This window comes from Topomyia yanbarensis, chromosome 3 (genome assembly GCF_030247195.1).
Source record: "Topomyia yanbarensis strain Yona2022 chromosome 3, ASM3024719v1, whole genome shotgun sequence".
Lineage (NCBI taxonomy): Eukaryota > Metazoa > Arthropoda > Insecta > Diptera > Culicidae > Topomyia > Topomyia yanbarensis.
In genome coordinates, this window is record NC_080672.1 from 327,104,992 (window position 1) to 327,119,712 (window position 14,721).

Here is a 14,721-nt window from a genome sequence, read left to right on the forward strand (position 1 = left end):
AATTTTTGTGTCAATTGAACCACCCCTCGGGTCATGGTAGCACCCCCCGTTTTGGCAAATTGCCAAAACCCTTGATTTTCTTTTAATCATATCTCCGGTTTTATTTACTCTAGAATCTAACCACAAGATGGTTTTTGAAGAAATTTTTTCAAGGAATCTAGAAAAAATATTGTTTTTTGCCGGCAGGGCAGAGAGAAAAATTACCTTTAAATATTTAACTGAACTGAAAAGTTGGCAGCACTGCCGGTAAAAAACAATATTTTTTCTAGACTCCTTGAACAATTTTCTTCAAAATCCAACTTGCGGTTTGATTCTAGAGTAAATAAAACCGGAGATATGATCAAAAGAAAATCAAAGGTTTTGGCAATTTGCCAAAACGGGGGGTGCTCCCATGACCCGAGGGGTGGTTCAATTGACACAAAAATTTGGGTTTTTATATATTGGCCCTAGATGAACAACTCCTGCAAATTTGGTTCAAATCCGTGAAGGTCGATTTCAAGTTTCCATCTTTTTTTGATCACTTCGCGTGGAATGACCCATATTTTCTTCTTGGAAAATTGCACCATGCATGAATTTATGAACTAATCTAAGTTAATGTGCGTTATTCATGCCTTAATACAAATGAGATTGTTTTTAAACAAGCTGTTTGAGCCTATTTTAGTCATATGCAATTTGTCGGCTGTATGTCGAGAAATTAATGCAATCTGAGTTAGTTCCAACTTTTAATACAATACCGCTTTTACCGCAACGCACTCATTGTGGTATGCCAAATGTATTCCCATACACTGGAAATTTTCGCATGCCGCTGTCATTGTATTCGGGCCTTAACAATGGAATCTTTGCAATTCTATTTTACTTTCCGCATGCCAAGCATTCAATCTGCTGCCTTTATTTGAGCAAAGATTTCTTCAAGTATATACAGCGAAATAAAATAATAAAGTTGGATCAGCTTCCAGAGTATTTCTACAACATCAAAAAAGTTCAAACATTCATGCAACCACCCTAAAAAAATAAGTTTCTTGGAATGATTCTGCGACAAGATAATTTATGCCTAACGTCCATTATGCCTAACGTATATTATGCCTAACGTCCATTATGCTTAATGACTTTATGCCTAACGTCCATTATGCCTAACGTACGTATGCCAAACGTCCGTATGCCTAACGTATTTATGCCTAATGGGGTACACCCGACCCCAACACCAAGTGAATATCACTACAAAACTACAGCTTTATTTCATGGGCGAATGACCTATAGGTTAAAGCCACAATAATAATAATAATAATAATAATAATAATAATAATAATAATAATAATAATAATAATAATAATAATAATAATAATAATAATAATAATAATAATAATAATAATAATAATAATAATAATAATAATAATAATAATAATAATAATAATAATAATAATAATAATAATAATAACAATAATAATAATAATAATTGTTGTTGTTGTTGTTTATTAACGACACTTTACACCAAGGAAGGGTGCATTCGTGTCGGAAGAAAATATTTTACCCGTTAATTTTACAATGCAGTTATCAGTTATGCAGTTACAAATCAAAATATACATTTATAGCAATTTAAATAGGTTAGTTTCCTTAAGGAATTTTACTATACTCTCCTCATTTTTCCTGTCGTTGCGCAGAGCCACTCGCAGACTAGTCGACTTGATGTCGTGCTTCCTTCTAACGTCGTCGTACTTTCTGCAGTGGAGGATCACATGGCGGACATCTACAACGATCCCACAGCAGTCGCACACTGGTGGTGAAGTTTTCTTTAGCAGAAAGTCGTGTGTTAGCCGAGTATGCCCTATTCGAAGCCGGGTAAGAACTCGCTGTTCGGCCGAATTCTCGCGGTCAGTCCACTTCACTGTGTCGAATTTAACTTCACGAAGTTTTACTTCAGTGGACGCTGACCACCGACGGTACCATTGGTTTCGGATAGCTGTTTTTATATGCTTGACGGCGTCTGCCCCCGGAACAGATATAGCTAACGGAGCAATGTTCCTCGCTTCTCCAGCGAGTCTGTCTGCCTCCTCGTTGCCACGGATGCCAGCGTGACCTGGAATCCAGCAAAGCTTGATTGAACGATTTCGTAGCAGGTTTTCAATTTCCTGGATCCACGGGTGCTGGGATGTGCCGGCTTCGATTGCCGATAAACAGCTGGCCGAATCGGACATTATTACTAAGTCGCTGACCGTGTTGAATGTTGTTAGCGCTGTTTTTATTGCGAATGCCTCTGCCGAGAAGACACTGCATTGCTGTGGAAGACCAAGTGACTGTTGGAAGTGTTCTCCAAAAACTCCGGCGCCTACTGCGGTATCGTCTTTCGAGCCATCTGTGTAGACGATTGTTGAACGGCTGAGATGATTTGTCAGGAGCTCTTGAACAACTGGACGAACAATACCCGAGGGGTCTCCAGCTTTTACGCGCTTCTTGATTTCCCAAAGGATCTGGGGTGTGCGGTCGTACCACTTTCGATCAGATAGTCGCGTTCGGGTGTAGATGTTTGGGAGAGCAGTTCCGACTATTTCTGTCAAACGTTCGGAAGCTCGGCAAACCAGGGGAAGGTCAGCATTCTCCCTGCTGTTTCCCAACATTCTGATGGCTAATTGGGCTACAGTTTGGAGAATGAGAAGATCTAACGGTAGAGTACCTGCTTCAGCCATAATGGCTATGATCGGACTGGTGACGTATGCTCCAGATGCATATCTGATCATCTTGTTGTATGCGGGTGCCAGGGTTTTGATGACAGCATCTCCACCCCTACTAACGATTCCTATACCGTACAAAAGTCGCGAAGTAATAATTGCGGATCCAATTCGCAGTAAAGATGAGCGTTGACCACGGGGAAGTTTGGCACCGATCATCTTCAGGATGCGCAGCCTAGATTCGCATGCCTTCTTCGTCAATTTGCAGTGCGCTGCGAAGTTAAGTGATCGATCGAGGGTAACGCCGAGAATTTTCAGGTGTGTTTCTGTCGGTATAGCAACTCGATCTATCGTGATTGCTTGACTGGGTGCACGACGGGCATTAGGGCTACAATAGAAGATGCTGGATTTTGTTGCAGATATCGTAAATCCAACACTTCTTGCCCATTCATGGACGGCTTTTACTGCTGACTGAAGCTTTCGATAAAGCGGCTGGTCTTTCTTCCCCCAAACTACGAGTAGGATATCGTCGGCGTACAACAAGATCTTCACAGTGTTCGGAACCACGCGAAAGATGGGTTGAATGGCCACGAGAAACAGCGTAACCGAGAGCACTGAGCCTTGTGGCACACCGTTTTCCAGCGGATGCGCTGGCGATAAGTAACCCTCTACATTAACCTGGAACGATCTTTCTGTCAGGAAGCTGTTCAACACGTTGATCATTCTACCGCGTATGTGCCATTTCTGCAGTGTTCGTAGGATGCCATATCTCCAGGTGGTGAATGATGAATAATAATAATAATAATAATAATAATAATAATAATAATAATAATAATAATAATAATAATAATAATAATAATAATAATAATAATAATAATAATAATAATAATAATAATAATAATAATAATAATAATAATAATAATAATAATAATAATAATAATAATAATAATAATAATAATAATAAAGTGTCTTTGCTTTAATAAAAAATTAAGGAGAACATTTAATTCCGTATTCAACGACCTATTTATTATTAAAATCGGTTGAAAAATCGCAGAGTTATTTTTTTAGAAACTTGCTCGCATGAACTTTTAAGGGGACGGTCTCACATAAAATTTAAAATAAAACGATTTTTTTCGCTCGATTACGTATACATTAGACCGTCAACAATTTTGACTTTTTTCGGAACACTGTTAAATCAAACGGTAATTGGCTTCACATACCATTTGTCGAATATGAGCTTTTTCTGAAAACTCTAGCTCACTCACAAGAGTGTTCAAGTTTGTATAGTAAAATGCATGAAAAATAGGGAAAAGAAACAAAAAAATCATTAAAATGCCAGTATCATCTTGTGCATCCCATAATCTGCACCTTAATCTATGTCGTGTAAGGATCAACATTGCCGAAGACTGCAAATTGATCAGATTTTGCAGTAAAAAGATATTCTCATATAAAGTTATGTGTTTCCTCTCTTTCTCGCACATGCTTAGAATAGGCAATTTCAAAAAAAATCAGTTGGTCTTCGAAGTTAAATAGCTTTGTCGGGGAACTTCCAATCAATATGCAATCTTCAACAAATCTGTTCGTTATAAAATAAGCTATGCGGCCAAAATTTTTGAGGTATACAGAGTTACTGTGGAATTTTTAATTTAATTTTAAGTTTTTATTTCCGAGTTTCCATATATATTACCATAGAAACTTCAAACCTCTTGTAGGTGAACTAGAGTTATCAGAAAAAGCTCATATTTTGCATATGATTTGTGCATCCAATTATCTTTTGAATTAGCAGTGTTCCGAAAAAAAGCCAAAATTGTTGCTGGTCTAGTATACATGCAAAAGTATGTGTGTGAACTTTGAACATGAAATTGAATAAAATAACAAAAAATATAATTGTAGAATCTTATAGTGCGAGTAACACCTTAAGAGTTCATGCGAGCAGGTTCCTAATTTGGAAAAAAATTAATAACTCAGCCATTTTTGAACCGATTTTGAATAGGTCATTGGATGCGAAATGAAATGTTCTCCTTAAACTTTCATTAAAACAAAGACGTTTCCTAATAAAAATATTTAGCAATTTTCATAATTTTCGCAAAATTGTGGTTGTTTACATATTGTTGTCCCGAGACCGCATAATATTTTTAGCAAAAGAACGTAACATAGCATATCGCTGATGATGATCATGCAAAATTTTGTAGTGCCAAAAGAAAATCGTTTTTTGCTTTAAATCAAGATTTCGAGGGTATACAACATTTTTCATGCATTGTTTTGTGTTGCATTTGATGAGATCTACAACTACTCTTTTGAAAAGTACAAAATCACTGGAACACCATGTAATTAACAAAATAGCCAATTATTATCGGCGGGGGTATAAACTTCTAAAGCCCCCCAGTTTTGGCTATGCCACTGGAATACATGTACGTAAAATGGAGGGTGCATATAGTCGAGTTATACCTGTACCATCTATCATGCTATCTCCCAAATAGTGGCCACCGGAATATTCCAATATGTCTCGCCCGTTTCCGTCCACGATGATATTTACTCAACTTCTAAGCTTCTAAGTTTTATCTTTCTAGTCGAAAGTGAAATCCACGACGCGCTGTCGCCCCGGATTGAAACATACAATGGATTTCATTTTGTCGATCCAATCCCACCCAATAGCAACATTGACCACGGAGCAGCCTTTGCTAGTGCTAGTCGCTCAGACTGTAAAATCGATTTTAGAACCGCTTCACTTAGCATGATTACTTTCCGATAACAGACACCGCATTTACGAGCATCGTCGCTCGGTTACACACATCACATTCACTCTAACGTAAATAAATAAATAAATGATAACATGTTCCATGTGCTCCGCATCGTTCAACCGATGCGGCCAACAACAGCCAAGAAGTCTAATGTCGGCAAGACCACGAGGAGTTTAGGAAATTCTTTTGCGATTCTCCAAACATACAGTGAACAATGTGTGTCATCAATGCAAAAATGTAACACACATGCGGGACTTCATTTTTTTGCGCAGCAATCGATCATTCGATGAGTGTAACCAAAGAAAGCATCGGCAAATAACTCAAATAAATATGCTAGATAAACGAATTTTCCAATAATTCTCCAAACTGCTTTGCAAGAATAGTTCGGAACAAACATTAATTATTCATTCATAATTTATAGAAATACCATGAAAACTGTATCTTGGTTCGATTATCTTCAAAAAGACACATTCCGCGCCTCCTCTCCAAACAATCCAAATTAGCCTAGAAAGCAAAAAAGCGTAAAAGCAACTTTAGGTAACCAAGTTATGAATCGTGCACTCTCGGTATAGTCCACATATTTTTATTCTATATTCTTTTTCATTTTCCTGATCGTCGTATTGACCGTATCCGTCGTTATCGTCGTCGTCGTCGACGTTGTCAGTATCGTGGCTGCCTCCAGAGAGGAGGGGAAAAAAGCAAGCAACTCTCAATCGATTCAATTCAATTCAACTTTTCTGCTACGGCGGCTGCTGCGTTCTTTCCCCACACAATTCTACCACTCGATTGGCCGCGTCCGGTGTCCCGTGCGGGGACAGATCGCATCATGTCATCAAGTTCTTTTCCTCCAACGCGCCGATTGCGCACACTCTAGTGTACGTGTCAATTGTGCCTAAAGTCCTAGTACGTACTCCACACACTCGTAGCCGTCTCCTTCCGCTCTTTATGCAATCCTTCCACACACGTTTAGTGTCCACGTAATCGCTTCCGCTGCAGTGGAAAGGAGAAAAATAGCTGTTGAAGGATAATCCCACTAGCGGACTGGAAAGTTCTCCGTTTAGTTCTCAAAAACTTCTAGATTTGTGCCATTTATTTAAATCGTTACAGAATAAAATATGGATCGCAAGAACCATTGTCAGTTAACTGTCATTCCTTAGACTAGTGGTGGTGAGCTCCCTGTCCTTAGAAGATTTCTAACAAATGTTTCCTCGGAGTTTTCGAAAGGAAGATGCGTGCTGCCAACTGTCTTCTAAGAAGTGCACATGAAATAGAGAAATTTTGAACTACGAATTGCAATCACTGCTTCAAAAACTACCAACCGTTCGCACAGTGTACTATGGTCCCAAAACTGTATTTAGGAAGACAAAACTGTTACCTTTCAAACGGTTAATTTTAGATATATAGTATGCTAGCTAAAAGATGCAAAACTTCATAAAATGTCTCCTAAGGTTCTTTAAATATATACTTTCATCTCACTGATGCCCTATCAAACTCACATTGATAACTTTGGACACCTTTTTCAAAACCGGAAGCTTCGGGACGGTAGCTAAGTTCCTGAATTGAACTTACATCTGCTTCTCAGAAATATCAGACCCGATTTTCTAAAATATAGTCCCTGATGAGAGCTACAGCATCCAAATTGCCTGTTATCAAATTCTTTTGGATTCGGAGTTCTGGTTCCTGTGTAACTGGTTGAAGTATGCGGTCAGATACAAAATTCTCATATAAACCGGTAAAATGTTTATTTCTAAATAATGAAAAACTAATTGAAATGAGTTTTAAATTTCTTAAAATTGTTGGTCCAAATCATTAATTGCAAATCAAAGGCTCTTCGACCACATTGAGAATTCCGGAAAATGGAGGAAAATGGCCATGTTCCGAAATTAGATTCACGCCTGTTTCTCGTATATTACTGACTCTATTCTCAGAATTTTAGTCTTCAATGAAGGGTATAGTATGTAACCCGTCAGGGTAACAATTTAGCACTGGGTGGAAATATACCCTTTTTGTGTATACACTCCGTAGAGTGTATTTGTTTACTTAAAGTTATGCTCACCGCTGTTCGATACTGTTCACATTTAGTTTGTAAATTTTTGTATATTTTTGCGTTTGTGAACGGTTTTGTGCGTTCAGATAGGTGTAGTAATTTTTATTTTATGTTTGTATATAAGAAACATAGGGTTTAGATAGGTCACCGCTCTCCTCTCGCTGCAAAAGTGATTGCTGACTATGCTGTACCATAGCAATGACAGCTATGCGGCGGTGCGTATTTTTGGTGATTGCTTGGTCGAGTAAAAAAAGGCGGCCATCGTGAAAGGGTAGAAAGTGACGGACCACGGTAGTAGAAAGTCGCCGAGATTAAACATTCCTTTTTTTTCGGGACAGTTTTCTGCCACAGTGACAGAGTGTGAAGTGCGCGTGAGAGACGGCCAATTAAGCCCGTCGAAAGTGCCGGCCCGTGATCCGGTTACAAGTGGGGTGCGGGATCGCCATAGTGGAACGCTAATCGCGAAGGAGCCACTCGCGTTCACGGCTAAGTGTTAAAGATCCGAAGCATCGTCCGTTCTCGCTGTGGAGGATCGGTCAAGCGAGACCAGCTCCACAGTTAATTGCCAAGGAGAACGAAGCAGGGTGGACAAAGGTTCACCCGGGAAGTCTAGTACGGTGACTTCCGGGATCGTTTACGGCGAGTAGACGATCCGGCGATAGTTCGCCACCGTCGCTAGGGAAGTTCCAACAAAAGAGCCACGCTCACCTCCCTGGCTATGTGCAAAGGACTGATCGATTGTGGTCAAAGTTCCCTTTTCTTTTTTTGTACATCGTTTAATGTTTTATGCAATTTACCATAAAAACATGAAGCTGTTATCGCAGTGCGCTTGACATTTCATTTTATACCACTGCGATGGCATATTGTATTGAACATAACACTCGGGGAGAATCGCGTCGACTAACAATCGAGCTAATGTATGAAAGTAAAAAGCTAGTACTTTCAGTATGTTATGATGTTGTTTGCTCCTTAACGAATAATTTATGTTGGAAGTTACCCCAAAAATATCGTAAAATTTGAGATATCTTTCTAAATTCAACGGATAGGCAGTAACTATGGTCAGCAAAAATATGTGTATCGATACCACAAACAACTTTGTTGACGATTCCAAAAAGATGGGAGAATGTCTAAAAAAGTTATCATGAAAAAACTATATTTAAGGGTTCTTCCATATAATATGTTCCATAACTTTTAAACTATTAATGCTAGATATATGTTGTCTTCAGCAATTTCTTTTGTAGTAATATTTGCTACAAATTTGCCGAAGACAAAAAGTCTCTATCTTAATTACTTCGGAAAATAAATTTCGTATATCACTTATAGGTGAACTGATCACTGAACGGTATACTTCTGTGAATGCGCAATCATAAGAGGAACAACAACTTCTCCGAACAAACTATACTAAAGTCAACGGTTTAGACGCTATTAATTTTGAGCACGAAAAAGACGTTTTAAAACACCGTAGCAACCAACTACAACCAGCATTCACAGCAGGGGGAACGCGGCCGTTGGGAATCCCGGCCAGTCGGAAGCGGTAAGAAACTGCAACCCATTCCCGCCACCAGCAGCATTTTCTAAGTGTGCTGTCGTGCAGAATATGCTGGGAGTGAGTAGGAGAATATAAAAGTCGGTAAATTTATTTATGTTTTTCCCCTTTTTATTTGTTTACATACGAAAATCCTAAATTCCTGTTGAAGCACCTAGGCCGCCCTGAAAAGAAGGGTCTGCCGGACAAACAAGAACCCGAGTAGTGGGCAAACCCTTGCTTATCAGTATTCACATTGATTATTACCGAATTTAATATGAATAGAGTATTGGTTCCGCAGTTATGAGTAAAAGAAACTGATCACACGTAAATTTCCTATATAAACCTTTTTGCCTTTCTCCTATAGAAAGGTTATGTAACCACCCTAAAAATCAGACAAACAAAGGCCCGGATGGCCGAAACTCTTTTACTATTCGATTTACTTCATCGAGTTCAGCAAATGTGTGTAAGCGCATGTGTGTTTGTATGTATGTAACAAACAATCGCACATTGGTAACTATGAGAACTGATTTTCTCAAATTTTATCTCAAACGAAAGGCACAGGTCGCTATTGAATTTACTGGTTGAGAATTGCGATCATACAATAAATTACCATATAAACTGATAACACCATGATATCTAGATGATGCAAAACTTATTAAAATGGGTGTAGATTTGAAGACCTGTAGTCTTTGATCATTTGATCATTTAGGCCACCTAGGACGGTCTTGATGCCCCGGATAACTTGCCAATGTACAGAGTTAATTTCACACCTATTCTTCAGAAAATTCTTGACTGATTTTAACAAATTTTTAAATTTGAAATTTGCATTGCTTCAATTGGCTGCTATTGAATTTCATCCCGATTTGACTTTTGGTTCCGGAATTACAGATTAGTTACTGTGGTCATATAGGAATTTTCCATATACCTTTACCATCATAATACTTAAACGGTTGAAAACCATAAAATGTGATTACTGCAACCACGACAAATAAAGTATTTTCGTCCAAAGCTTTGGCAACCTTGCCCACACCGTCTCTCCAATGATTTGTGTTGTTTTCGCTTCGATTCATTAGAGGCTACGCGAAAGTATCTTGAGTACAAAGTATGTCCGTTGTGCTAGTATAATACCTTCTGAGCTGAATCCTGATGTATCTTAAATATGTAGTTAATATTATCATTCATAAATCATTGCACAACTAGCTGTGGGTTGCGTCGGCTCTTTAAACATGTCAAACCGAAAATGCTCTGAGATTTTCTTCAGATTCCGTAGTTTCTGCATCCAGCATAATTTAAACTTCTTCACCAGATCCAATGACCGGCAAATTTGTACCCATTGAATACATCTGATTAAATTTTATATATCGAGATATTTGATTTAGATACACCCACTAATGTGCAAGAAACTATGAAACAATTCCTGTTTTGAGAACTTCAATAGGAATATATTCCGTTTTTCGGGCCATTTTATTCCTTTTTGTTTACGTGCGATTGAAGTGCGATATAATTTTAAAGTGTATGTGGAAACCACCTGAGGTATTTGGTCATACGTAAAAATTACTTTCCCCTTTCCACCCTCGGCAACACGGGGAACTTTTATGATTTCAAATTCACCATTTTCTCCTTTATCAAAATCTACAACCCAATCTTAGCGATTTTTTTTCCGACTGAGGTAGGGTTTCTGAATTTTATCAATGGTGTAGTTAGGGATATACATCACCCCATCCATCCCTAATACCCCCTCTCTACCCTATCATCTTTATACCACCTCTATATCACCAGACATACCAAAATAAGCTGGAGAGTGGTTTGGTTGTGAGTTATTCGCCCTCTTCACATACCCATCTCCGGCATGTCAAAATAAGTTTGCAGGGAGACAACATTGAACTATTCCTGATTAAGCTAATTAAACATTATATTATTTTATTTCAAGTGTTTCACCGTCCACACGTAGCTCATCAAGTTCGTGACTGGCAAGCCATTGTATATAAGTGCAAGGTGTACTGAGAAGAGTAAAGTGTCCATTTTCACCCTTTTAAGGAAGGTTCCTCACTAGTTGATTAATTACTCGATCGACAATCGACGTAATGTGTATAAATTGGCATTAAAACTTTAGTTCGTTGTTAAGAACGAATCTAATAACACAAATGCCCTGAATATGATGAAATCCTCGTATTTGGGTGCAACAAAAACTCGAATCGAGTGTCCTAATTGTCGTCCTGACTTTTTAGCTAATGCGTTGAATAAAAATGGCAGATGTGATTCCAACGGCTTCAAATGGGTAGGGTGATACAAGAAATGTGGCGAAAATAGACTCATTAGCCTATGTAATAGACATTTACAAAATTCTATTGAACATAATGGATCATAGTTTGGAGAAATGCACAATTGCACCGCGGCACCATTGCACCACTAGGTGGATATAAAAAGGGTTTACATATGTAAAATTAAACTACGTAATGTTCTACTTAGTTATAAAACAGTCAAATTGAAGCAACTTTGCTGAATAAACTATATGGCTATCTCGAATGGTTCATGCGTTATGATTTTTCAAAATATTTAACCCTTTCAGGTCCAACTTCTTTTTCTAGCTTCTAATGGGTTGCAAAACTATTGATATTGATCAATATATTGATGATGTAAGGTCATCTTGAAATTATGGCTTCTGTAGAATTTAAATGGGAGTGAGGATTTGAAGCAGTCTTGTCAATATATTTATTGATAATATTTCTGTCCTGTGTACCCGAGCAGAAGAAAATAACTTCAGAATACCAAATTCAGGTATACTGTACCCAATACTTGAACCCCATAATAAGCTATAACTGAATTCACTGTATGGAAGTGTTCAATAAGATATTGATTTGGTATTTGTAAAAATCACTGGAATACATAAATCATACTAAAATAAAGTATTATACCTCATTGAGGTATTAAGCAGGTATTGAAGAATGTTTCTTCAATACCTGCTATGTTCTACCGCTTTTATGAACAACTGAATGGTTGGCGTCCAAAAGGGGCTAACCCACATTTTTTACGAAATCGACATTTTTGCATTTGTTGATAGTTCTAAGTAATCCACGTGTACTGCCATTTAAGAATTTCGAAAATAATTTTAAGATTTTTTGCTATTAGCAGTCCAAGTTGACCATGGAGGTAACCCCAGTGCTAGCTGGCGTCCAAAAGGGGCCACCAAGCAATAAGGGATTGAGAGAATAACGGTATGTTGGACCCTGTTGTATTTTGGGCTTAAACATTCCAGGCACGACGTGCGGCAGTTACAAAGATCTAGCTTAACAGACCCGTAAGTGAAATCGCAAAACTTACGGAAGAATACGACGAATTCAAATCCGAAATATTTCGGCGAACCGCAAACTCAGATAGGGCTCGGTTTAATTAAATTTAAAATCTTCATACGCGTAAGTTAACAGCTTTATTGAAACATCTATCACTTGTATACGTTACGGTTTATTCTCTAATGGTCTGTTCTCGATGATGGTTTATTTCAACTGAAATCCTTCGCAATATTTCATTTGACATTTTTTCTTGCCTAATAGTATTGGTGCTATAAATGTGTATCGCATAAATCTCCCTTCGCGAAGTGTGGGGACTAAGCCTTTATCTTGGTCTTAAACAAAACATCGAATCCAAACACGGTACATTGTTGTCGAAAAGTTAAAAACCTGTTTTAATCCACCTAGCGGTGCAATTAAGCCTTTCTCAATCATGTTTGCGTTGTTTATATTCATTAAAAGCATTCAAATGTATATATTACATTTTATTATTATACATGACATGACAACTATATACAAGAAAAGAAATCATGATTCGAGTTCTAAAATTTTGTAAAGGAAAAAAAAGCCAATCGGCAAAGTCCCAAAAAGTCGATCTTCATAAAAAAAAATCGTGATAACATAAAATCTCGACGTTTCATGCATTTTAAAGATGTTTGGCATCAAAAATACGAATTCGATTTCTGAAATTTCATGGGGTCCCCCATTTGAAAAAAAAATTGAGTTCGGGCTTATATGAGAATTTCATATGTGACCGGACGATTTAGTCTATATTTCCGGACCCATATAAGCGATCCGTACGAAATTTTATAGACATATGTGGGGATATTATAGCTATCATTTGGGACTAAGTTTGTGAAAATCGGCCCAACCATTTCCGGGAAACTGATGTGAGTTCGTAAATTTTGAAAGATGGCCGCTTTTCCCGGGCACTCCCGGAACCGTCTATGGTGGTCAATGTAGTCAACGAAAGTTTGGTTGGCCGTCGGTGACCTAGAACAGCAAATTTAAGTTGTTTGAGAGACATTTTAGCGAATTTTTTACCTTTTTTGCTTTCATCGGCGTATCGGTTTGAATCACAATTTGCTATGTGATCGCACACCACAACCTGTAACTCCGGAACCGGAAGTCGGATCGGGATGAAATTAAATAGCCATTTACGGGGACGCATGGCATTTGAGACCAAGTTTAGTTGAATCGGTCTAACCATCTCCGAGAAACCGATGTGACTGTTATTCTGAATTTAGATACTTCCGCCGGGGCTTCCGGAACCGATGATGGTGGCCAATGTGGCCAAATAGACTTTGAATACTACAAATCGAAGCAGTTGTGGTCATATTTTGGAAAAATTTTCACCTTGATACATTCATTGCAGAATTTATTAAAATCGACATTTTCTGTGTGTTCGTACTCATCACCCTGTAATTCCGGAACCGGAAGTTGGATTCATTAGAAATTCAATAGCAGCCTATGGAAACGTTGCACCTTTCATTTGAGACTAAGTTTGTCAAAATCGGTTCAGCCATCGCTGAGACAAATGAGTGACATTTTTGGTCACATACACACACACAGACGCACATACACACACATACATACATACATACATACATACATACACACATACATACACACACAGACATTTACCGAACTCGACGAACTGAATCGAATGGTATGTCACTCGGCCCTCCGGGCCTCCGTTAAAAAGTCGGTTTTCAGAGCAATTGCAATACCTTTCTATTGAGAAAGGCAAAAACGTGGAATCAATTATTATCTTTCGTTATAGAGTTGTGGTGTCGGAAGAGTTGCTGTATGGCACTTAGCGCTTTGTTTGGTTGAATCACACTAGTTCGGAACTCAATCGCTAGGGCCGCGCTGTTATCAACTTTTTAATGAAGCTAGATAGAAATGTGGTGTCTTCGAGAAAGTTGTAGGTACTATCATTTTAAACATATGTTCTGAAGATGCAAACTTTGTAGGTCCTGTATATTTCGAGATAGAGACGGTTTTAGTTAAAACATTTACTTACAGATTATGTTTTCAAAATACGCCATATTTCAAAACCTGTAGGACCTACAGAGTTGGAGTCTTCAGAAAATATACTTATAATTACCTGACATACAGCTTTTCCGTAGACACCATCTTTTATAATATAAAATACCGTCAAAAGTTTCCCCAATAGAATTGTTACATGTAAGGTACACCAATCAGCTGGATTAGTACTGATGCGACTGTGTGCTAAATAAAATGAGCCAAGAGTTGTTTATTCAACTCTCACGTCCCAATTATGATTAGCACTGCACCCACTGTGACAGGGTTGGTAAAATAAGTTTAGCTTATGCGTCGTTAGAATAACAAGTTCAACCTGAATGATTGCTCTATTTCAAAACCTTGTTTTGTTTTGTTTTCGAACCGGAGCAATCAGATGATCGTTAATCAGCAACATAGGTAGGTTTCC

General features: G+C 38.1%; 2 protein-coding genes across 2 annotated transcripts in view; both read right to left on the minus strand.

Annotated features, from left to right (window-relative positions):
- LOC131689643 (uncharacterized) overlaps positions 1–14,721 on the minus strand; it is a 290,463-nt gene that overhangs the window by 180,953 nt on the left and 94,789 nt on the right. The window lies entirely within an intron of this gene.
- On the minus strand, positions 1,584–3,386 carry LOC131688102 (uncharacterized). The gene is made up of 2 exons (XM_058972255.1): positions 3,136–3,386; positions 1,584–3,051 (listed from the first exon to the last, which is right to left on the minus strand). The coding sequence occupies exons 1-2, from the start codon at positions 3,384–3,386 to the stop codon at positions 1,584–1,586; spliced, it is 1,719 nt and encodes a 572-aa protein (XP_058828238.1).